Genomic DNA, 20,034 nt, shown 5'->3' with positions numbered 1-20,034 from the left:
GTAAAATATGTTTTTAAAAAGGTACAGAATTTTTTATTACAGTAAATTAACTATCACATAAATACTTCAACAATAAATCCCTAGTAAATCAAATAACTGCAATATATTGCAACATAAGCCAAACACATTTTGACACAGAGTTTATTCACTAAGCTTTGATTCTGTAGAAAGGAGGTTATATTTCTTGGCCTGGAAACATTGATGGCTATTTTGATGAATAATTGTTTGTCCAGGTTGATTGCTGATAAACTCAATTTGAAGTTAATTATCTCTGTCCTCCTCTCTGAAAGTCTCATATGCAAGAGCCAAGATCTATTGGACAGTTATGCTTAGTTTCCCCCCGTTGTATTATGCCACTGATAAAGATATCTGTGTCAAAATGCATTTAGGATATGTTGTAATATATTGCAATAATTTGGCACGTTAAGGATTTTGGCGTTCACAAAGAGCCCTCGGTCGTTCCATGCACTATTGACCCTGTGCCACCATGTCTATTCTCTTCCACTGCCACCAACGAGGTTTCCCCGGTAATATATTCAGACTCAGTCAGGTTGTAACATATTAACAAAGATTCCAGTTTATTGTGAACGCAAAAAAGTTTTAAATACTTTGAAACACTGTAATCCGATTCACTCTCTCTGTCTCCCCTCTGTCTCTAACCCACTCTGACTCCTATGCCTCCCACCCACAAGAAACCAACCGAACTAACTGCCTCTCTATTTCCAACTGTCTTCCCAACTGTCTAAACCTCTGGCTAAGCCTTTTAAAAGCAGGGAGGCTCCACCTCTATTGGTGGCTCCACCTCTATTTCTATTGGTCTACCTATTAACACTTTCTCTCCCCCTGTACAGACATTTCCAAAAGAACGGGCAAATGCCACAAGGATTTATTTTTTGAAAAATTTGTTTATCTGATATGTTAATATAATTAAACATTCTATACTTTTCCACATATTTTTCCATAACTATGTTTTTGGTTGAGGACTTAATTTGTGCCAGGATGGAGTCTGTTTTCAGTACTAGAACTATGTAAAGAAAGGTATTTTAGAACTTGTGCAGAGAGCATTGCCAACAGAAGAGAGTTAAGGATCGGGGTTAGCAGGACAGATGGCAGCCATCTGCAACTTTTAGGAACTAAGCACAAGTCCCTGAGCATATGCAGGAAACTCTTCACATATCACAAAGTAATCCTAACCAATCCACATAATTCTGCAAATTGGTGGGAGGTTTTGCTTATTTTGAAAATCACTTTCTAAATATTTAGACAAATATTGACTCATGACACAGCCTTATCCAGATAAGAAATGCAGTCAAGAGATACAAGAAGTCACAAAGCTCAAAGGGTGGAAAGCTAGCTAGCTAGTGATTCCATTTAGATTAGGCACAATTCGAATTTGAGAAACAATATAGAGATTCCCCCACTCAATAACTAAACTATGTAGTGCTCACGGTGATCTTAACAAAGCATGCTCAGTTCTGATGCTTCTTTTTTGGTGTAATATACTTGCACAGAAAAAGCAGATCCAAAACAGACTTGATTGCAGATATTAGTAAAGCACATTTCCTTGAAATCATCCCATGCACACTGCCTATTATGTATGAACACACTATATCAAATCAGTCCATTAGCATGTAGAGTTAGCATGCCAGCAGTGCACCCACTGCAGCACCCCTCACTGGGCTGCTAATGCTACACATACTGCAATCGACACAAGATAGTATCACCAAGGTAACTATCTGTAAACAAACAATAAAAATGGCAAAAGAAGTTTGTTCCCCAAATAGGTTTTATCTTAAACAACTGCAAACACAGTAAATAAAGAGTTCACTTGTACGTAATATATGAGTGGTTCAGGGCTCATTTCTTCTCTTTCCAAAATAGATTTTATCTGAACAATTGCAAATGCAGTAATAAATAGTCCACTTGTGCTATATCAGTGGTTCAGTGCTCGGGCGTCATTCCGGTAATCTGACATTTCGTCGCTAAAGAGGTTAGTCATCGAGCTTTGTAGTAAGTAATAAACGATTTAAAGCAGGGTATATCTGTCCCCATCTGCATGTTCCCATCGGGAGGAGCATAGAAAGAGGATGATGTCCTTCGGTTTGTTAAACCTCCTGCTACACATAAGCAGGCCAACTCAATGTAATAGTCTACTTCAATAATAATGGACACCTGGTTTGCTCCCATTTGCTCTGAATTAAATAAAAATAAAATAGAAAAATTCCTTCCAGTAGCACCTTAGAGACCAACTAAGTTTGTCATTGGTATGAGCTTTTGTGTGCATGCACACTTCTTCAGATTTACTGAAACAGAAGTCATCAGACCCTTATATATAGTGAGAGGGTGGGGAAGGGTATTACTCAGAAGGGCAGTTGGAATGGGTGATTGGCTGATAGGTGTGGTAAACCTGTTGACGACTGTTAAGGACTGCAGTTGGTCTTACAGGAAAAAGCAAGGGGTGAGATGGCTAAAAATAGCTTTATCATGTATAATGACTTCTGTTTCAGTGTATCTGAAGAAGTGTGCATGCACATGAAAGCTCATACCAATGACAAACTTAGTTGGTCTCTAAGGTGCTACTGGAAGGAATTTTTTTTATCATGTATAATGAGATAAGACCAGGACTCTCCAAGTTTTAAGTTTGGTAATACAGTGGTACCTCTGGTTAAGAACTTAATTCATTCCAGAGGTCTGTTCTTAACCTAAACTGTTCTTAACCTGAGGCACCACTTTAGCTAATGGGGTCTCCTGCTGCCGCCGCACCGCCAGAACACGATTTCTGTTCTCATCCTGAAGCAAAATTCTTAACCCGAGGTACTATTTCTGGGTTAGCGGAGTCTGTAACCTGGAGCGTTTGTAACCCGAGGTACCACTGTTCGTTGCAATTCAGCAACTTCTCTTTCAAGTCTATTTCTGAAATTCATTTGTAATAAGACAGCTACTTTGAGATCTTGTATAGAAAGTCCTGGGAGATTGAAGTGTTCTCCTACTGGTTTCTCTGTCTTGTAATTCCTGATGCCAGGTTTATGTCCATTTATCCTTTGGCGTAGGGTTTGGCCTGTTTGTCCAATATAGAGAGCTGAAGGGCACTGATGGCATTTGATGGCATACAGTTACACAATGTTAGAAGATGAGCAATTAAATAGTCCTGAGATTGTATGTTTGATGTTGTTGGGGCCAGTAATGGTGTTGTCCAGGTGTATGTGGCAGCAAAGTTGGCATCTGGGTTTATTGCAGGCTCTGGTACCAGTGTCCATGTTAAGTCTGGTGGTTGTATTATTGTGGGTGATGAGTTCTTTAAGATTGGATGGCTGTCTGTAGGCAATGAAAGGTCTTCCTCCCAGAGCTTGAGAAAGAGAACTGTCATTGTGTAGGAGAGGTTGTAGATCTCTGATGCTGCATTGTACTGTTTTTAACTTGGAAGCTGTATGTGATTACTAGTGGTGTTCTGTTATTTTCTTTTTTGGGTCTGTCTTGCAGCAAGTTCTCTCTGGGTATCAGTCTGACTTTGTTGATCTGTTGTTTAACTTCATCGGGCAGATATTTTAGTTCTAAAAAGGTTTGCTGTAGATCTCTTAGGTGAGAGTCTCTGACTGTAGAGTTGGAACAGATGTGGCTGTAACGTAGGGCCTGGCTATATGCAATGGATTGTTTGGTATGTTTGGGATGGTAGCTAGAAGCATGTAGATATGTTTGTCGGTCAGTTGGTTTACGGTATGAGGTGGTGTCTATATGCCCATCCTGTATTTTTATAGTAGTATCCAAAAAATGTTAACAGTCATCAACAGGTTTACCACACCTATCAGCCAATCATCCATTCCCACCACCCTTCTGAGTAATACCCCTCCCCACCCTCCCACTATATATAAGGGTCTGGTGACTTCTGTTTCAGTGTATCTGAAGAAGTGTACATGCACATGAAAGCTCATACCAATGACAAACTTAGCTGGTCTCTAAGGTGCTACTGGAATGAATTTTTCTATTTTATTTTTATTTTGTTTCGATGGCAGACCCAACACCTACCTACCTATAACTTGCTCTGAATTGTAAACTAAGAGTCTTTGAAGCAAATTCTAGATACAAAGTACAAATCATCATTAAACAATTGACTGTGTGTGCTCTAGGTACAGAAAATTATGAAGTTTGTGAACAACAAATACATTTTGGTATGTAATTTTCACTGTTACGGATTTCACATGCTGTCTGCCACAATATACAATATTGTTTTCTATTTTTCTGTTTTGTTTTCTTTAACAACTCAATTTCATCCCAAGAAGCTACACCACTCACTAGACTTCATTTGTTACATGTTTATTTTTTTAAAAAAGGATTTCTTGCTGGTTTAGCCATATGTGTTCATCAAACATTTCTTTGCAAAGTGTCATCATCCACTCACCACAGACAGAGCCTCTCACTAATCTCCTTAAATGTGGTCGCTCGGGGAGGTAGCGGTATTTGCATCCAAATATACTGAGGTTTGATGTATGATCTCCAAAGAAACGGAGCTGGCGGTATCTCTCCCCGCAGCGGTAACAGAAATTAGTGTTGCACTGTGAGCAAGTCATATGGTCACACCCTTCTGTTCTCTGGATATGGATCTTTACAGGCAAAATAGAAAAGAAGAAGAGAAAAGGTTATTTCTTAAAAAAATTAAACAAGTTGGTTCTTAGTCAATTCAATTGTCTTACAAAGAACCATACAAGGTGGATCTCTGAAAAAAAGTTTACTGACTTATTGTTAACGGACTTAGTAGAACCTCTTCAAATTGCAAAACAGCCTGATTTTCAGAAACTGTGACTGTGGCATTTAGGAAGCTTCAGTAATCTGCTTTTAATACAGAAACAAATACAATAATTTAAAAGAAACTAAATAACTTGAGACTACTCTTGGTACTGTTAATGTTTGCTTCCATAACTTAAGAGTTGTTGGGATTCTTCAGCAGTTCTATTATTTCCCAGACAAACCCTACCCAAGTGAACAGGGTAGCTGCACCATTTTTCAAGAGAGGGACACAGCTCACTGGAGAACCTGGTTCAGTCCAAAGGTTCTCCAATTAAGAAGATCTCGTAGCAGATCTGCTAGCATGTGCCTACTTCCTTGGAGAGCCACTGCCAGTATGAGTAGACAATACTGCTCAGGATGGATCATTGGCTCTATAGAAGTAATCTCTGTGTGTTTATTTTTGTATAACACCATTGATTTATTTTACAACATAACAATAGCAACAAAAAGACAATCTCTGCCCTAAATTTGAACTTAATGGAGATGTGAGGACAGACAGAGACAATAGAAGAGGAATGTGTGTGAATTTTGCAGGGGGTTAGATATTATGAGTAAGAAACTGATGAGACTTCACATTGGCAGGATCTGGTTTGAGGCTGCAGGAATTAAGGGTACATTTTACAAATTCACTGTTTGTATACTGCAGTCTTATGCATTGCTGTTCAAAATTAAGTCCCTTCAAGTTCAGTAGGATCTAGTCTCTGATAAGTGTAGGATTGCAGCAGAAAAGGCGTAGCATTCTATAGCTTTAATTCCCTTCATGTTCATAAACCTACTTTAAGATCCATATACATTTGCGTTCATCAATACATTTCCATTATACATTATATACTGCCTTTAAAATTCTATTCCATCATTCAACAGCATCAACAGAAGCCCATGGAATTTCTCTTAAAACCTTTTCATTGCATCTTCAGCTCATATTACTGCATTTTTATTGTAGTGTTATCCAGTACTTAAAAACAATTCTCTGAATAAGTTTGAGAATACTGCAATACATTACTGTATTTTTTTTAAAAAAACTCTTACTTTATACTTCCTGCCCTGTGATCCAATACTATTTCTATATGACATGCCTTCTCTCTACCTGCAAGCATTTGTTCTGTTGCAAATGCATTAATAAATAGTCCATTTATTAGGGCACTAGTAGTGCTGTCACAATGGCAAGCAGAGGGTACTATAAGAATTAGTGAGGATACATATACATATGAGTTTTCCTTTCCACCAGTTCTTTGTCACCTGGATGTTTTCTTAGCCCCAAGAGTCACCATGAATACATGAAATTTAAAGCTGCAAATATTAAAATATATAATCTTGATCTATTTAAAAATGTGTATTATGCATTTCCATAAAGTTAAAGGCAGTATATAGCAACTCAAAACGTAATCTACCTTTTATATTTAAAATTTTTCTGTATTACATGTGTGTCTTCCTAGTTTTTTTAACCTAGTGGTTAGTCATCAAATTCCATGTGTATCTTTAGTTCATATGCAGAAACTCTCAAGACTTTCCAGTATTCTGTGCATTTTTTTACTTTAATGAGTAGATCAAAAATCTGAAGCATGTATTTTTTTTTAATTTAAAAAATCGCAATCAATGTAACATGCACTATGGCAGGTTGTTTTACTTGTGATGACTGGAAATGCTGAAAGCTAATGGAAGAACTCTTCATCTTTTCTGGAGTGCTTTCTGTCTTTATTTGGTCCCCATGTGGTACAAAGCCCAGCATCTTGCTGAAACTAAGCAAGTTTGGGCCTGGTCTGTCCTTGAAAGGCACTTTCTAGCCCATTTAGAAAATTGAGTAGTATATTCAATATTAAGATTAATATAATGAGGACAAGATTTACAGTTTGTATTAACAAACTAGATAATCGTCTACCATAAATCTCCCTCAACTTCCTTTGCCTCCCATTTAATATCTCACAATTCAGAAGTACGAAGTCAGGCCCTGAGAGGGGGGAAAACAGCACAAAGGTTGCCTTGCAAATAAAAAAAATATGTTCCCTTGATATTATACAAACACTAGGCAAGTAGTTAGCTACCATAAGTAAATAGAAGTGGTATAGTAATTTAGGACAGCTGTTCCCGAAGAGGGATTTATAATCTCTCATCTTCGGGAATCACAATAGCCTTGAAGATTTGCATACTCACAGTAAACACAAGGAATGTACATGAAAGCAATGCTGCAAAACCAAAACATCAGTTTCATATCAGAACAAAATGTTCCAAAACATAACCTACTTCCTTTTTGAACAGTGAGAATGCAGTTTTGTGAAAACAAGCAGAACCAGTTGGTAGAAATATTTACCATTCCTCGCTACCCTATCATTTTATAAACCTTAGTGTAGAAGTCTGATATAAATTCATGTACTGCACATAAAGCCTATTTATTTAATACAATTTACAGTGTTGTTATATAAAATATTCCTCATTCCTCCAGAGGGGTTCTGGACTCCATTCAAAGAGACTATCAATAGCCGTTTGACTCCTTTGCTTGCTTCTTCAGAGTGCTGATAAATCAGGTGCTCTCCATTTTAGTGCTATTATTTGATTAAACAGATATGTAAATCTATTCTCTCAATTAGCTGCTCCAAATACTATTCACATAGCCACTACCTTTTCAAAATTATCTACCCTAACATTAACAATATTAATTTAATAAACCTCTTAGCTTCAGGGATTTCCACAAATTCCTCAAAACAAACTAGAAGTGGAGCAATAAATCTACTAGCACATTTGCAAAGCTACGCAGGGAGTGGTATGAGTATTAACTCATTTCATTTATTTATGTAAAGTATCCAGAAACAAAAATGTGGAGTGGTTGATCAGCATGAAAATAATACAATTGTTTCAGTTGACTAGTTCTGAAACATAGTTAATGAGATGCAACACAATTCCTCTTGTGGAAATAGGGCCTGGTCCTGCTTTCTTTCCCATGCAGCCTCTGCACCTGCTCTTTGGGGTTGGAGGGTCCTCTGGAGAAGACTGGGGCAAACAGGGGGCTGCAGAGCAGAGGAGATGAAGGGAGAATTCCTACTACATCTGCTGGCATGATGTTGGATCTCATCCAAAGAGAATTTGACAGCAAAGTAGATAAAGATGTGATCAAACAAAAATGGTCAATTGACCATTATTGACTAGCACTTTGAAAGTCCTCAGTGCACATTTTTCTCAGGCTTGCTATCAAGCTCTCTTAAACAGATATTTGCCACAAGATTTTAAACACGAGAAATGAACTGGAAAATGTCTCACTGTAAACCATTATTCTTTTTCTGTGCAAGTTGTCACAACTTTACTATTTACTAAGTGGCAGGAGGAAAAATTAAGTTGTAAAAACAACATGCAGGCATCAGCACATGAAATAGATTTGTGAACACTGATATGTAAAAGGTACTTTGCGATCTTTGCAGGCTATCCTTTTAGAGAAATACAATAATACTGTTTCAGCTGTTATGTCACATCATTTGCCATAATGCCACTGCTGAGCTATGCAACCTCTCTAATAGGAATCACATAGTACAAAGGAAGAGTTAATGCTGGAGCATTAACATAAAACAAAAGTTGGGATTTGTCCACAGCAGCTGTCATTCCTTTCTATGCGTATTCCACATTGTTCCTATAGCTTCATCTACCACAGAATCAGAACTGCAAGGGACCAAAAGCCTTTCTATCTACTGCAGGCATAGTTCATCCAAGCACCCTTCCATTCATTTCAACAGGGCTTACACAAGACAACTTCTAGATATCATCCTGCCCCATACCTTCAAGGGACATGCTAATTTGGTCTTTTTGCTTTCTCCTATGTATAGAAAATTCAGCCAAGTAAGGGCAAGGAGGTAGAAGAAATCCGTATTACTTAAAAACATACGCACCAAAAGAAACAAAAAAAACCAAACCCCAAAACAGTTACATCCTGTATGTCAATCTGTCAAATAAATTCTTATCTGAAATGTGTCAAAGGTAAATGAGATCTGGTTTAGAGTAATGACTAAGAGAAAGGCTTTATCAATCTTACACACCATGCATGCCATCAAAAGTGTAGCATTCCCCTCTGGCAGGCATGTTAAGCTTTTCTCCAAACTTTAAAGCTGAAGGCAGTGATCCCTGACCCTTCCCCAACTCCAAGCTTGGGATGAAGGCTGTGGTCACAACCATTCAGCACCAGCTGAAGCCCATAGTAACACAAGGCAGCCCTGCTGGATCAGACTAAAGGCCTAGTTGTTCAATATTTGGTTCCCACACTAGCCAGCTAGATGCCTATGGAAAACCTACGAACAGGACACAGGTCTAACTGTACTCTAGGCTGTGCTCCCCAATAACTGGAACACAGAGACATATTGCCTCCAATACCCAAGGCAATATAACCATCATGAGTAGTAGCCACTGATAGCCTTTTTATTGTCTTGCCCTCTTTTAAAGTGGCCTGAATGGTTGGACATCACTACATCCTGTGGTAATGAATTCTGTAGTTGCTGCTTGAAGAAGTACTTCCTTTTGTGTATCCTATCATTCACCTTCCTTGGATGAGCCATTTTGAAAAACAAAACAAAACACTATTAACTATTATTGCTTAAAGTAAAATGATAGGTGTTTAGAGTTAAGAGTTGTACTATGATTAAATACTTCAGCCTGAAATGAAACATGAGGTAAAGCTGTATCTGACCAAGCCTGGCTTAAACCTCTGCAAAGACTATGGCATATGAGGCCTGGCAGCTAACAAAAACCTTGGTTACATTTGCTAAGGGTAGGTGCATATTTGGCAGTTAGCAGAACTAGAAGTAATTGGTATCTATACTGATCAGGAGCATTAGAATGGTAATCTGAGGGTCACTCTAAAAACATACTCAATAGAAGGGAGTATCTGTGACCACAAGAAGAGCAAAACACCAGCCAAAGAACTATCAAGAGGGTCAGTTGGAGCTCAAATCAGGCAGAAAAGAGCCTGAGAAAGGAAGAGCAAACTAAAGAATGCATGGAGAGCAGGCAGAGAAGAATCAATGTCGAAGGGGAAAAGGCTAAGCCTGAGAGGAAGATTCATAACCTCAAGAAACTCTTGAAGGGGAAGTAACAGAAGACAGCAGCTGGTGATAGACAGTTTGAGAAGTTTTGTGCTTAAGGAATGTGAAAGACTTCAGCAAGCAACTGGGAACCTAAAGCCACAGTGGTGTTCCTGGCCCATAAATAAATCATTATTGCAGCTGAGAATCCATCAAGTCAATAAGTAGAAGAGTGAGGGCTGGATCTGTGTGAAGACTTCAATCCAAAAAACAACACTTTTAAATGACAGAGATAACTAGACCCTGGATTTAATCAGGGATTTATTTTGACAAAAGTGAATCCTGCATTTCTTAGTAACAATATCAACAATATCAACTTTATGGCAGAAATAACATTCATAGTTGTAACCTCACATTATATTGTGATGTTTAAATTAATCCCATTTGTACACATATTAATTCCTATAATAAATGTTATTACAGTCATACCTCGGTTTAAGTATGCTCCGTTTTGTGTACTTTCAGTTTAAGTGCTCAGTGGACCCGTCTGGAACGGATTAATCCACTTTCCATTACTTTCAATGGGAAAGTTCACTTCAGGTTAAGTACGCTTCAGGTTAAGTACAGATTTCCAGAACCAATTGTGTACTTAAACCGAGGTACCACTGTATGTTACTTTTAAAGTGTTGTTTCAATTGTAGGTCAATCTCCCACCTGCGCTATATCGAACAGGCTACTATGAAAGAAAGATACAAACTTTATTGATTTCATATTTTTAAGGTACTGTATATATATTGACATTATATATTAGACCAGGTTTGATGTTAGAGATGGGATTTAAGAGTCTACTCACAACACTCCAGGCAGGGCCGGCCCTACGACCAGGCTGGGTGGCACAGGGCACCACGGCGCCGGCCCGCCCGCCGCTCTTCCGTGCAGCAGCGCCCTCGGCAGTAGCGCTGCACGCTGAGCCCGCCCACCCGTTGCGCAGCAGCGCCCTCGGCAGCCGAGCTGCGCCTGCCTGCCTGCCGCGCTGCGAAACGGGGCGAGGGGGGGGCGCTGGAGGGATCCATCGCACCACGGCACCAGAGGTGCTTAAGACGGCCCTGACTCCAGGTTTCAGTGTTATATAGAAGAGAGAGATTTCACCCTTTCTCCACACTGCATGTGACGCACCTCTATCATGTCTCCCCTTACTTACATGCCTACCCCTTGACTCATTAAAAAGCCTCACTCATTGTAATCTTTTCTCAAAGAAGAGCTGTTCCTTGATCACTTTGGTTGTCCTTTCCTGCACCTTTTGCAGCTGAAAAATATTCTCTTTCTTTCTTTCTTTGGTGCAGTGACCAGAACTGTACTACAAATGTATTATTTATACTGGCAGTTTTATTTTTAATTCATTTCCTAATAATCCAAATAACAGCTTCACACCAGGTTGACATTTTCATTGAGCTATCCGACCACATCCCCAGGATCCCTTTCCAGGTCAGTCATTGCCAGGTTAAACCGCATCAGCATCTTGTTCACTTGTTCCTTTTCTCCAACTCTGCACTATTAGTTCCTTGTGCAGAATGGTGCAACAGGCTCCCCCAGAATCTTGATTCTTGTGAAAGTGCCATGCCATAAATATCAAACACATTCATTAACTTGTATTGAAAGGCTTGAGTTCTTTCCTTATTTTTCTGTAGACCAGCAATGTTAAGCGCTTCGAAACTCAGCAGTTCAGCTAGCACAAACATAAATAGGGTGACAGATAAGCACTTTTGTAAAAGAGCAGCAATGTCAGCAAATGACAGGGATCAAGTTATTCTGAATCTAACAGAACTGATGACACTTAACTTGATGAGCATGAATTTCACTAAGGCATCTCAGTTTGGAAAACTTCACAGAATATTCGAGCAGCAAACAGGAACGTAACTTAGTATGCGCTCTCTTACCTTGCACTTTGGACACTTCTGAGCATTTCTTTGCCCATGTTCAATTTCATTGGCCCAGTGACGTAACAGCTTGTCTCCCTTTTTATACTCTTTGCAGTTGACACCTTCGTGCCAGGGAGAGTGGCACTTAAAACACCACACCAATTGGCAGGTTGGGCACTGTATCTGTATAAACAAGAGCACAAAACAATAAAATAGTTTTGAAGATTGCCCAATAAATGTGATTAGGAAGCCACAGTTCAGATTGCACGAGCATTCCCCCAAAATAACCTATGGCAGATGACTAAGTAATGGGGGATGGCAAAGAATGCCACACTAATGGCTTTGATAATTTTGCAGCTTCTTAGCCAAACCAGCAGTGCATTCATTATGATGATGATGAGGATAATGATGAAATGCAGCATGAGAGGCCTCAACTGTTGGCAAACAGTTTGCTGGTTACTGAACTTGTGGACACGCCAGTCTGCACAAAAGGTTCTGAAACTAGGGTGTGGGCACTGCATGCTAATTTTCCTATACGTATGGATGATTCAGCCCCCCTCCCCAAATAATCCTGCTACATCACTTTTACTTTCTTTGAAATGTCTCTAAACAACAGTAAGGCAACTGTAAGGCACTTAGGCTCAGAAAAGCTGGCCAAATACAAACATAAGATGGAAGATGTGTTTAACTAACAGTGCCACATTAAAAAAACAACAAAAACTAAAATTCCCAGCTGCTTATTGGGAAGGCCAGCATTTTCAACATTCCTTACACTGGGCATTATCACGCAAGCCCGTTTATGAAGCTCTGTATTTAATATTAAGGGCAATAACAAGACATTGCAGATTCTCCCTACCTCATGAAAGGAAACATAATCATTTTCAAGGCTCCATCCTGAAACAGGAGCCTTGTAGCTCTGTTGAGGCTTCATGGATGGAGAGAAGAGTTTTAGGAGCAGCAAAAAAAAGGAGGAACATATTTTTCCACCTGAATAAGGCCTTCCTGTGCTGTGCTATATGGCACTATATTGCACATTAAAAGCTGTAAAATGGGGAAAGGGACACTATTGAGATTTAGCTCTATTTCTCCATAATATCTGAATTGGGAGAAGCTGTACTGCTCCTGGACTAGAGCCTGGATGCAGTATTGGCCTAAATGAGGGGAAACGAACTGAGCTTGAATCTTGTCAAAACAGAGGCTCTGTGGATGAGTCATTCTCATGTCTGGGAAACTGAATGATTGCCTACTGTAGATGTGGTTGTGCCCCCCTGAAGGAGCAGCTATGCCAACTGGGGTGTTCCTGGATCCAGCTTTGTCACTGAAGATGCAAGTGGCTTTTAGTAGTTAGGATCACCTTTCACCGGCTTTGGCTGCTACAACAGCTGTGACTGTTCCTGGGTCAGAATAGCATGAGCCCAGAACTCCCAAGCATTTGTAACCTGAAGACTGAATTACTTCAACACACTCTTATCTGGGGCTTCCCTTGCACTTGGTCCGGAAACTCCAGGTAGTGCAGAATGCTACAACGTGATTGCTAATAGGAGCAGAAGTCTGTCGGCATTACATCTGTGCTCAAAAATGTGCACTGGCTGCTGATTCAATACTGGGCAAAGCACAACCTGTTACTATTGGTATATAAAGTACTTAATGACTTAGGATCAGTTTGCTTATGGAACTACCTCACCCTGTATGTGCCTATTCAACTACCTCGGTCTGTGGAGCTTGCATTCTTGTAAGTGCTACACAGTATTTGTTGAACATTTGCAAGGAATCGTTCCTTTAGCGTACCAGCCTCTGGGCTCTGGAACTCCTTGCCTATTGACATCAGGTAAGACGCCTTCACAACACTGTTTTAGGCACTGTTTCTGTTTTGAGTGGACTTATCAAGACACATGGTTTACAGTAGTTACCTTTGTTGCAAATGTTTCATTGACATTTATGTATGTTTTCACATTATATTTATGCATATTTGTTTTTAACCGATTTGTGCATTTTAGTCTACTTTTAAATATAACTGTATACCACTAGGAGAACTTTTTTATATATAGCAAATAGTTTATACATTTCCAAAACAGAAATAAATAAGAAAGAAAGAAAGAAAGAAAGAAAGAAAGATTATTTGGATGACTAAAGATAATTTGCCAACCTCTAATAAGTATTATAAAAAGTACTGAATATATCTTATTCCATACATCTCCTTCCCACTAATATTATTTATTTACCGGTAATTTTTTTCATTTCTCATCTACAGGATATACTTCCTATAAAAATTCAGTGGCAGGGTTCAAGAAAAGAAGGAATCTGAGCTTCCATTGTTCATCATCTACCAAGTACAATGAGAAAGTTCTCCCTGCCCTTCTATATTGACTTTTCCTCTGATGAAAGAGAACCCCACAGAGTTAATAACAGAGCCTGTCTGCTGGATACTTCAGTAGGCATCCTTGGTGTTCTATTTCTAAAAGCATGCAATCACACCAAGCCTTCACTTCATCTGTCACCTGCCTTCGTGCTATAGGTTGCAAAAAGGCAGAAATGTACAAAGATAGAATACAAATGAGAAATGAAAATGAAACAAACTTCTGGGCTAGGCAGAGACTGAATACATCCCCCCCCCCAAAAAAATCTGCCTGCCCAATAAATTCCCACAATACAAGTCCATTTTTAGTTTGTGCAGTATAATAAAATATGGAAGGTGATTGTTGTTTAGACTCCCACTGTTGTTCTGCTGGTTTTATATATGGCAGGTAAATGGTACATGTAGCCCTCCAGCATGACCAATGGCCAGGGATGATGGGCACATGTCCTACACTCCTGCTGTCTGGGGACTTTTTGTCTTCTAGTTGCTACCAGCCGCTCTTGTGTACTGTGGGACAAAGGGGGTTTCACTTGAGTTATGACTAAGAAAAATGCTCACCATAGTAAATGCAAGGAATTCTCCAAGGCAAAAGTGGATCAAAAGCAAGCCAGGACATTTACAACTTCTGAATCTTATTTTAGAAATAAATATGAACAATGATCTTACTACAGCAGACATTTATTCTAACTTTCTCATCACAGCTTACCAGGGGACATGGGAGTCACGAAAAGCATGAAATTCTGATTGTGGACAGAGAGCCATTTGAAAAAGCATTCTCTCGATTCTGACACAGCACCTCCACTGTCTCCCAAAGGGTACAGATAGTGCATACATTATTTAATGTTACAATTATATTTATATATAACAAAAAAGAAAAAGGAAACCATAACATACATCCTACCTAAAGACAGTTGCCTAGTTCAGACTTCATAAAACAGTCCTCTGAAAGATGGTTTCAAGGCTCAGGTACGTAGTGTGGCTCCATGTGCTCCCTCTTCCACTTTTGTTTGAGTGTTCGGTTCTCTACTTCCTGGTTTTCTTAAAACACAGTTCGTCATAATGTCCAAATTGGGAAACTCTAGCCTGTAAATGTATATGTCATGACAATCTGTGGCTAGAGAAAGTCAGGATATAGAGAAGGGAACCGTAAGCTGGGAGGGGGAGGAGAAAGCACACAAACCTTTGGCACACTTCCAAGTTCCTAAATTTAATTAGCTCTCCAGGTTTGAGGGAAGACCTGCTACTTTATATTTAATTACTTTATTCAGATCCCCCTTTTCAGTTTGCACAGCAGTCTCCAGATAATAAATTACAGTAATAAAGCACAAAGATAGACAGAACATGAAACAATTATAAAACACAGCAACCTTAAAAGCAGTCTTTTGAAATGGCACAAAATTGTCATAAAATGCCTCCTCCAGGAGTCAGAAAATGTATGCAACACCCCCATGAGAAATGGAAAGAGAGCAAGAGAGCTCCCTGGGGAGAAAATTCCACAGCTGTACTGTCTGTCTCTCATTAGAAGTCCAGTCCCTGGCAAACACCCAATCAAATATTTGTAAATGATAGGCCTATAATTTTTAAAGCTATAAATAGTTCTAACACAGCAATTGACTTCATTAATATCCACACAGAATTATGAACCCAAGACCTACACACAACCTGAAAGGTTAGGCGGCAATGTTTCCTACCAGTCACATGTGAAAACTCCAGACACACAGGCACATTGCTGCTATGCAAGATCTGGCAGGGCTAATTATTCCATGTGCAGGTGTGTACAGGATGCAGATTCTGACTTTTAAGATTATGTACCGGTATGCCATCTCCAGTCCATGCTTGAAAGGGTGAAGTCATATAAATCAATGGAAAGAAGGACTCTCACATTGTTTCTGGTTTAAACCATTCAAAAGTAAAGAAAGGGCAGGATACAGGCTTAGTTATGTTTTCCATTGAAATCAACTGGAGTTAAAATCAACGGGACACACGTTAAACAGTGCTAACCTAAGTCACATTGGTATCAATGGCTCTGCTCTAATCATGATCAAATCTGGGTTCAACCCATGGAAGATAGCAGCAATAAACACTGGAATGCATTTATATACCTTTAAGCTATCCAGTTATATAATGCACTTTAAATCTTATTACACCAGTCCCGAATCTCGCATTACGCTGCTCCTTACATTGACATAACTTAATGGAACAAGTAAATCAGCAGAATGTAATTTGAAAAAGGGACCAGGAGCAAAAATTCAAAAGGAGTTAGATTAGAATCACTGTCAATCACCAAATCAATATGGATTGACTGCCAGAGCGGTCCCTATTTATCTACTTGCACTTTGGTGTGCTTTCAAATTGTTAGGTGGGCAGGACCTGGACAGTTAAGGTTGGACAGTTAAGTCCAGTCAAAAGCGACTATGGGGTTGCGGCGCTCATCTCGCTTTCAGGCTGAGGGAGCCGGTGTTTGTTCACAGACAGCTTTCTGGGTCATGTGGCCAGCATGACTAAATCACTTATGGCATGACAGAACACTGTGACAAGTGCCAGAGTGCACGGAAGCATCATTTACCTTCCCGCCACAGCAGTACCTATTTATCTACTTGCACTGGCATGCTTTCAAACTACTAGACTGACAGGAGCTGGGACAGAGCAACGGGAGCTCACTCACTGGTATTTAAACCGCCGACCTTCTGATCAGTAAGCCCAAGAGACTCAGCAGTTTAGACCACAGCGCCACCCGCTAAAAGCATTTGCTAGGGTTTTACATGCAAATAAAAACATTCCATACTGTAATTGGAAAACCTTGGCAAAGAGCTTACACATTTTTTTCTTAGCTTTATGGTACTTGTGGCACAAAGATTTTCTTACAAATTGCTTTCAAAGCCAAGCATTCTGCAACATTTACTCACATTGTTCATGTAAAACTCACCTACATACCAATAATCTGAACAGGATTTATGCAAATATTACCCTTGCCCAAGATTCTACACCAGTGGTTCCCAAACTTTCCTACTTACAGACCACTTGAAAATAGCTGTCAACTTTCGGATTTGTAAATGAGGGATCAGCAGCTTCACCTGTCCCAGGGACAGTCTACGGCAGGCAAAGGCAACCTTGGCTCTCCTGATGTTTTGGAACTGCAACTCCCATGATCCCTGACAAATGGCCCTGTTAGCTAGGGATCATGGGAGCTGTAGTTCCAAAACATCTGGAGAGCCAAGGTTGCCTATGCCCATAGCTGCCAAGTTATCCCTTTTTTTAAGGGATTTTCCCTTATGCTGAATAGGCTTCCTCGCGAGAAAAGGGAAAACTTGGCAGCTATGCCTATGCCTGATCTACGGTATATCTAACAATCCAGGATAGCAGCAGGAAACGGCGCTGGAATAAGGGAATTTCCAGCAAAAAAGGGAAGGTTGACAGCTGAGGCTTGGAATAAGGGAGTTTCCCGCAAAAAAGGGAGGGTTGACAGCTATGAAAATGGCTGAGGGTCTTTGTGGACCACTTAATAGTTTTTCTACCTGTTGTAGCCATTGTAATACACTTTGGTAGGTGCAGTATGGTTTTTAATTGCATTTTAACTGCTTCTTGCATTTCTTATATATTATATTATATTTTATTATATTACAATTGGAATTCATAGCAATAAAAATACAATCGAAAATCAATATGAATATTTAATGTGATGGATGTGCCATCTCCCACCTTCAAACACAAATTGACAGACATGCCACAGACCACTTAATGAAGCCCACCAACCACTGATGGTCTATGGACCACAATTTGAACTCAGCTATACAGCTGCAAATAATAAAAAAATGTCCAATAGCACCTTAAAGGTAAAGGGACCCCTGACTGTTAGGTCCAGTCGTGGACGACTCGGGGGTTGCGGCGCTCATCTCTCTTTATTGGCCGAGGGAGCCGGCGTCCAGCTTCCGGGTCATGTGGCCAGCATGACTAAGCCACTTCTGGTGAACCAGAGCAGTGCACGGAAACGCTGTATACCTTCCTGCCAGAGCGGTACCTATTTATCTACTCACACTTTGGCATGCTTTCGAACTGCACACAAAAGCTTATACCCAGAAGAAACTTAGCTGGTCTCTAAGGCGCTACTGGACTTTTTGTTTGTTTGGTTGGTTGGTTGTTTCAACTGTGTCAGACCAACACGGCTACCTACCTGAAGCTGCAAAAAACAAACAAACAAACAAAATGTTTTAAATGTGCTGTAAACTGCAATATAAATATGTGACTAGTTGGTGACAGTGAGCTATGCCAAATTCAATTAATTTTTCAAAACTTTTTTTAAAAAGCATTTCACAACATTTTTTATATGTGTGTATATTCCACCTGTGAGAACCGCTGCTCTACACCAATGTCTAGATATTAATGGGAGAAAGATGGGAATACAGACTATCTATGTAAACAGTAATAATAGGTAATATTCCATTGTGGAACCTGCATAATAGACCTTCACTTGCACGAATGGGGCTTATCCTTCCTGTGCCCCCAAATCTTCTCTGAAGGCGCCATGAAACCCTCTGGAAAAGATGAGGGCCTAGGGAACTACAGCAAGTAGTAGATGAATGGTAAGACCTCTTGTGTTCATTGGCATGACAATACAACTGACTTTTGGTCAGTCTACAAAATAGTTTTACAAGTCTTGAACACTATATTTACCCAGACAGGCCCCCCTCATTACAAACTTATTTCAGTACTCCTATTTAATTACTGAGAATCAGAGCACATAAGAGAAGGTGGCCCACAATTAAGAGTCAATCAACAAGTGCTTGGCCTTAAAAAATAATAATTTCTAAGTTAGCTTCCACTGCAGATATCAAACGGCATAGCTAAAACCTACAGAAAGCTCAACCATGGATACATGCAACTTAATACTTACTTAAAAGTATGGTGGTATTCACCTAATGTTTAGTGGAATGTAGGAACTGCCAGACTTCATGAAATATTTCAGGCTGCATGGTTAATTCAAAATAAACAACAACGTGGTACAATAAAGAAGGGAACTAATAAGTTAACTGGCCAGCTACTCTGGAAAGCTGACATTAATTAGCTAATAAGGGGTATGAAACCTATAGATTTGTATTCTAAAAGCACATCTTACATTAGGTTCCAGTAAGAGAAGAAAGCCCTTTTAATGCCCACCATATCCTGGCCTACTTTTGCAGCTCACAGCTGTGCCATCTAATCCATAGCTTTGGTGAGCATGCTCACTTTGTACTTGTTCTCCATTTTGGGAGGGGTTGGAATGTGGCCTCTCCTCCGGAAGGTTGTAAAGTGCTTGCATTGAGGGCATGGCTTGGTGCTCGAGCCAATACGGCCAAGTTCCAGGAAGTACTTGTATTTGATGATGTCATCGTGTGGCAAGTTGTAGAGGACAGTTGTTTCATCCAGGTGTTCACTACACTCCGTTATGGGACATTGGATGTCTGCTTGCCCCACCTGCACCTGCAAATAAACACAAGAGCTGTGATCAAACAGGTGTGGGCACACAAATAATAACTGGACACCCAATTCCACACCAAGTTCCAATACTTAACTTGTAAATATATAACAAAAATGAATATAGCATGGCTTTTCACTTAACTGCACGCAATGCAGTTGTGAAATTACTTTTTTTAACTTTTACAGGAAATATGTAAGCCCAAATAACAAACTATTTTTTTATTTTGAAGAAACTGATCTTCTTATAATTAATCTGTTTTCAAGGGATTTTAAGTTAATACTGGTTCAGAGCAAATGTTCTCTCATCAATGCATACCAGCATTTTCAACCTATAACAGCACATCTTCAGAAACACCTTTCAGGTTATCAGCTGATTAAGATCCAAGAGAAGGAAACCTCTCTGTAGTTCAAGCGCTTTATCTTAAATGAGCTCAGAATGAACTTTTTAGCTCCCCTGGTCCCCCAATTCTTAATCATACACAGCTTCAAAATATATAAAATCTAGAGTTTGATGCAATTTTCTTTT

The 20,034-nt window shown here is 39.6% G+C and overlaps 1 protein-coding gene across 1 annotated transcript in view; it reads right to left on the bottom strand.

The window, feature by feature from the left end:
* Positions 1 to 20,034, bottom strand: part of RNF217 (ring finger protein 217) — a 56,599-nt gene that overhangs the window by 11,933 nt on the left and 24,632 nt on the right. The window contains exons 3-5 of the mRNA XM_035110589.2: positions 19,278 to 19,511; positions 11,717 to 11,881; positions 4,397 to 4,598 (exon numbers count right to left, since the gene is read on the bottom strand). Coding sequence (XP_034966480.2) covers positions 4,397 to 4,598; positions 11,717 to 11,881; positions 19,278 to 19,511 — 601 coding nt within the window. The remainder of the gene's footprint in view (positions 1 to 4,396; positions 4,599 to 11,716; positions 11,882 to 19,277; positions 19,512 to 20,034) is intronic.

The sequence above is a fragment of the Zootoca vivipara genome, chromosome 3, assembly GCF_963506605.1.
Source record: "Zootoca vivipara chromosome 3, rZooViv1.1, whole genome shotgun sequence".
NCBI lineage: Eukaryota > Metazoa > Chordata > Lepidosauria > Squamata > Lacertidae > Zootoca > Zootoca vivipara.
This window is presented reverse-complemented; position numbering and strand designations above follow the sequence as displayed.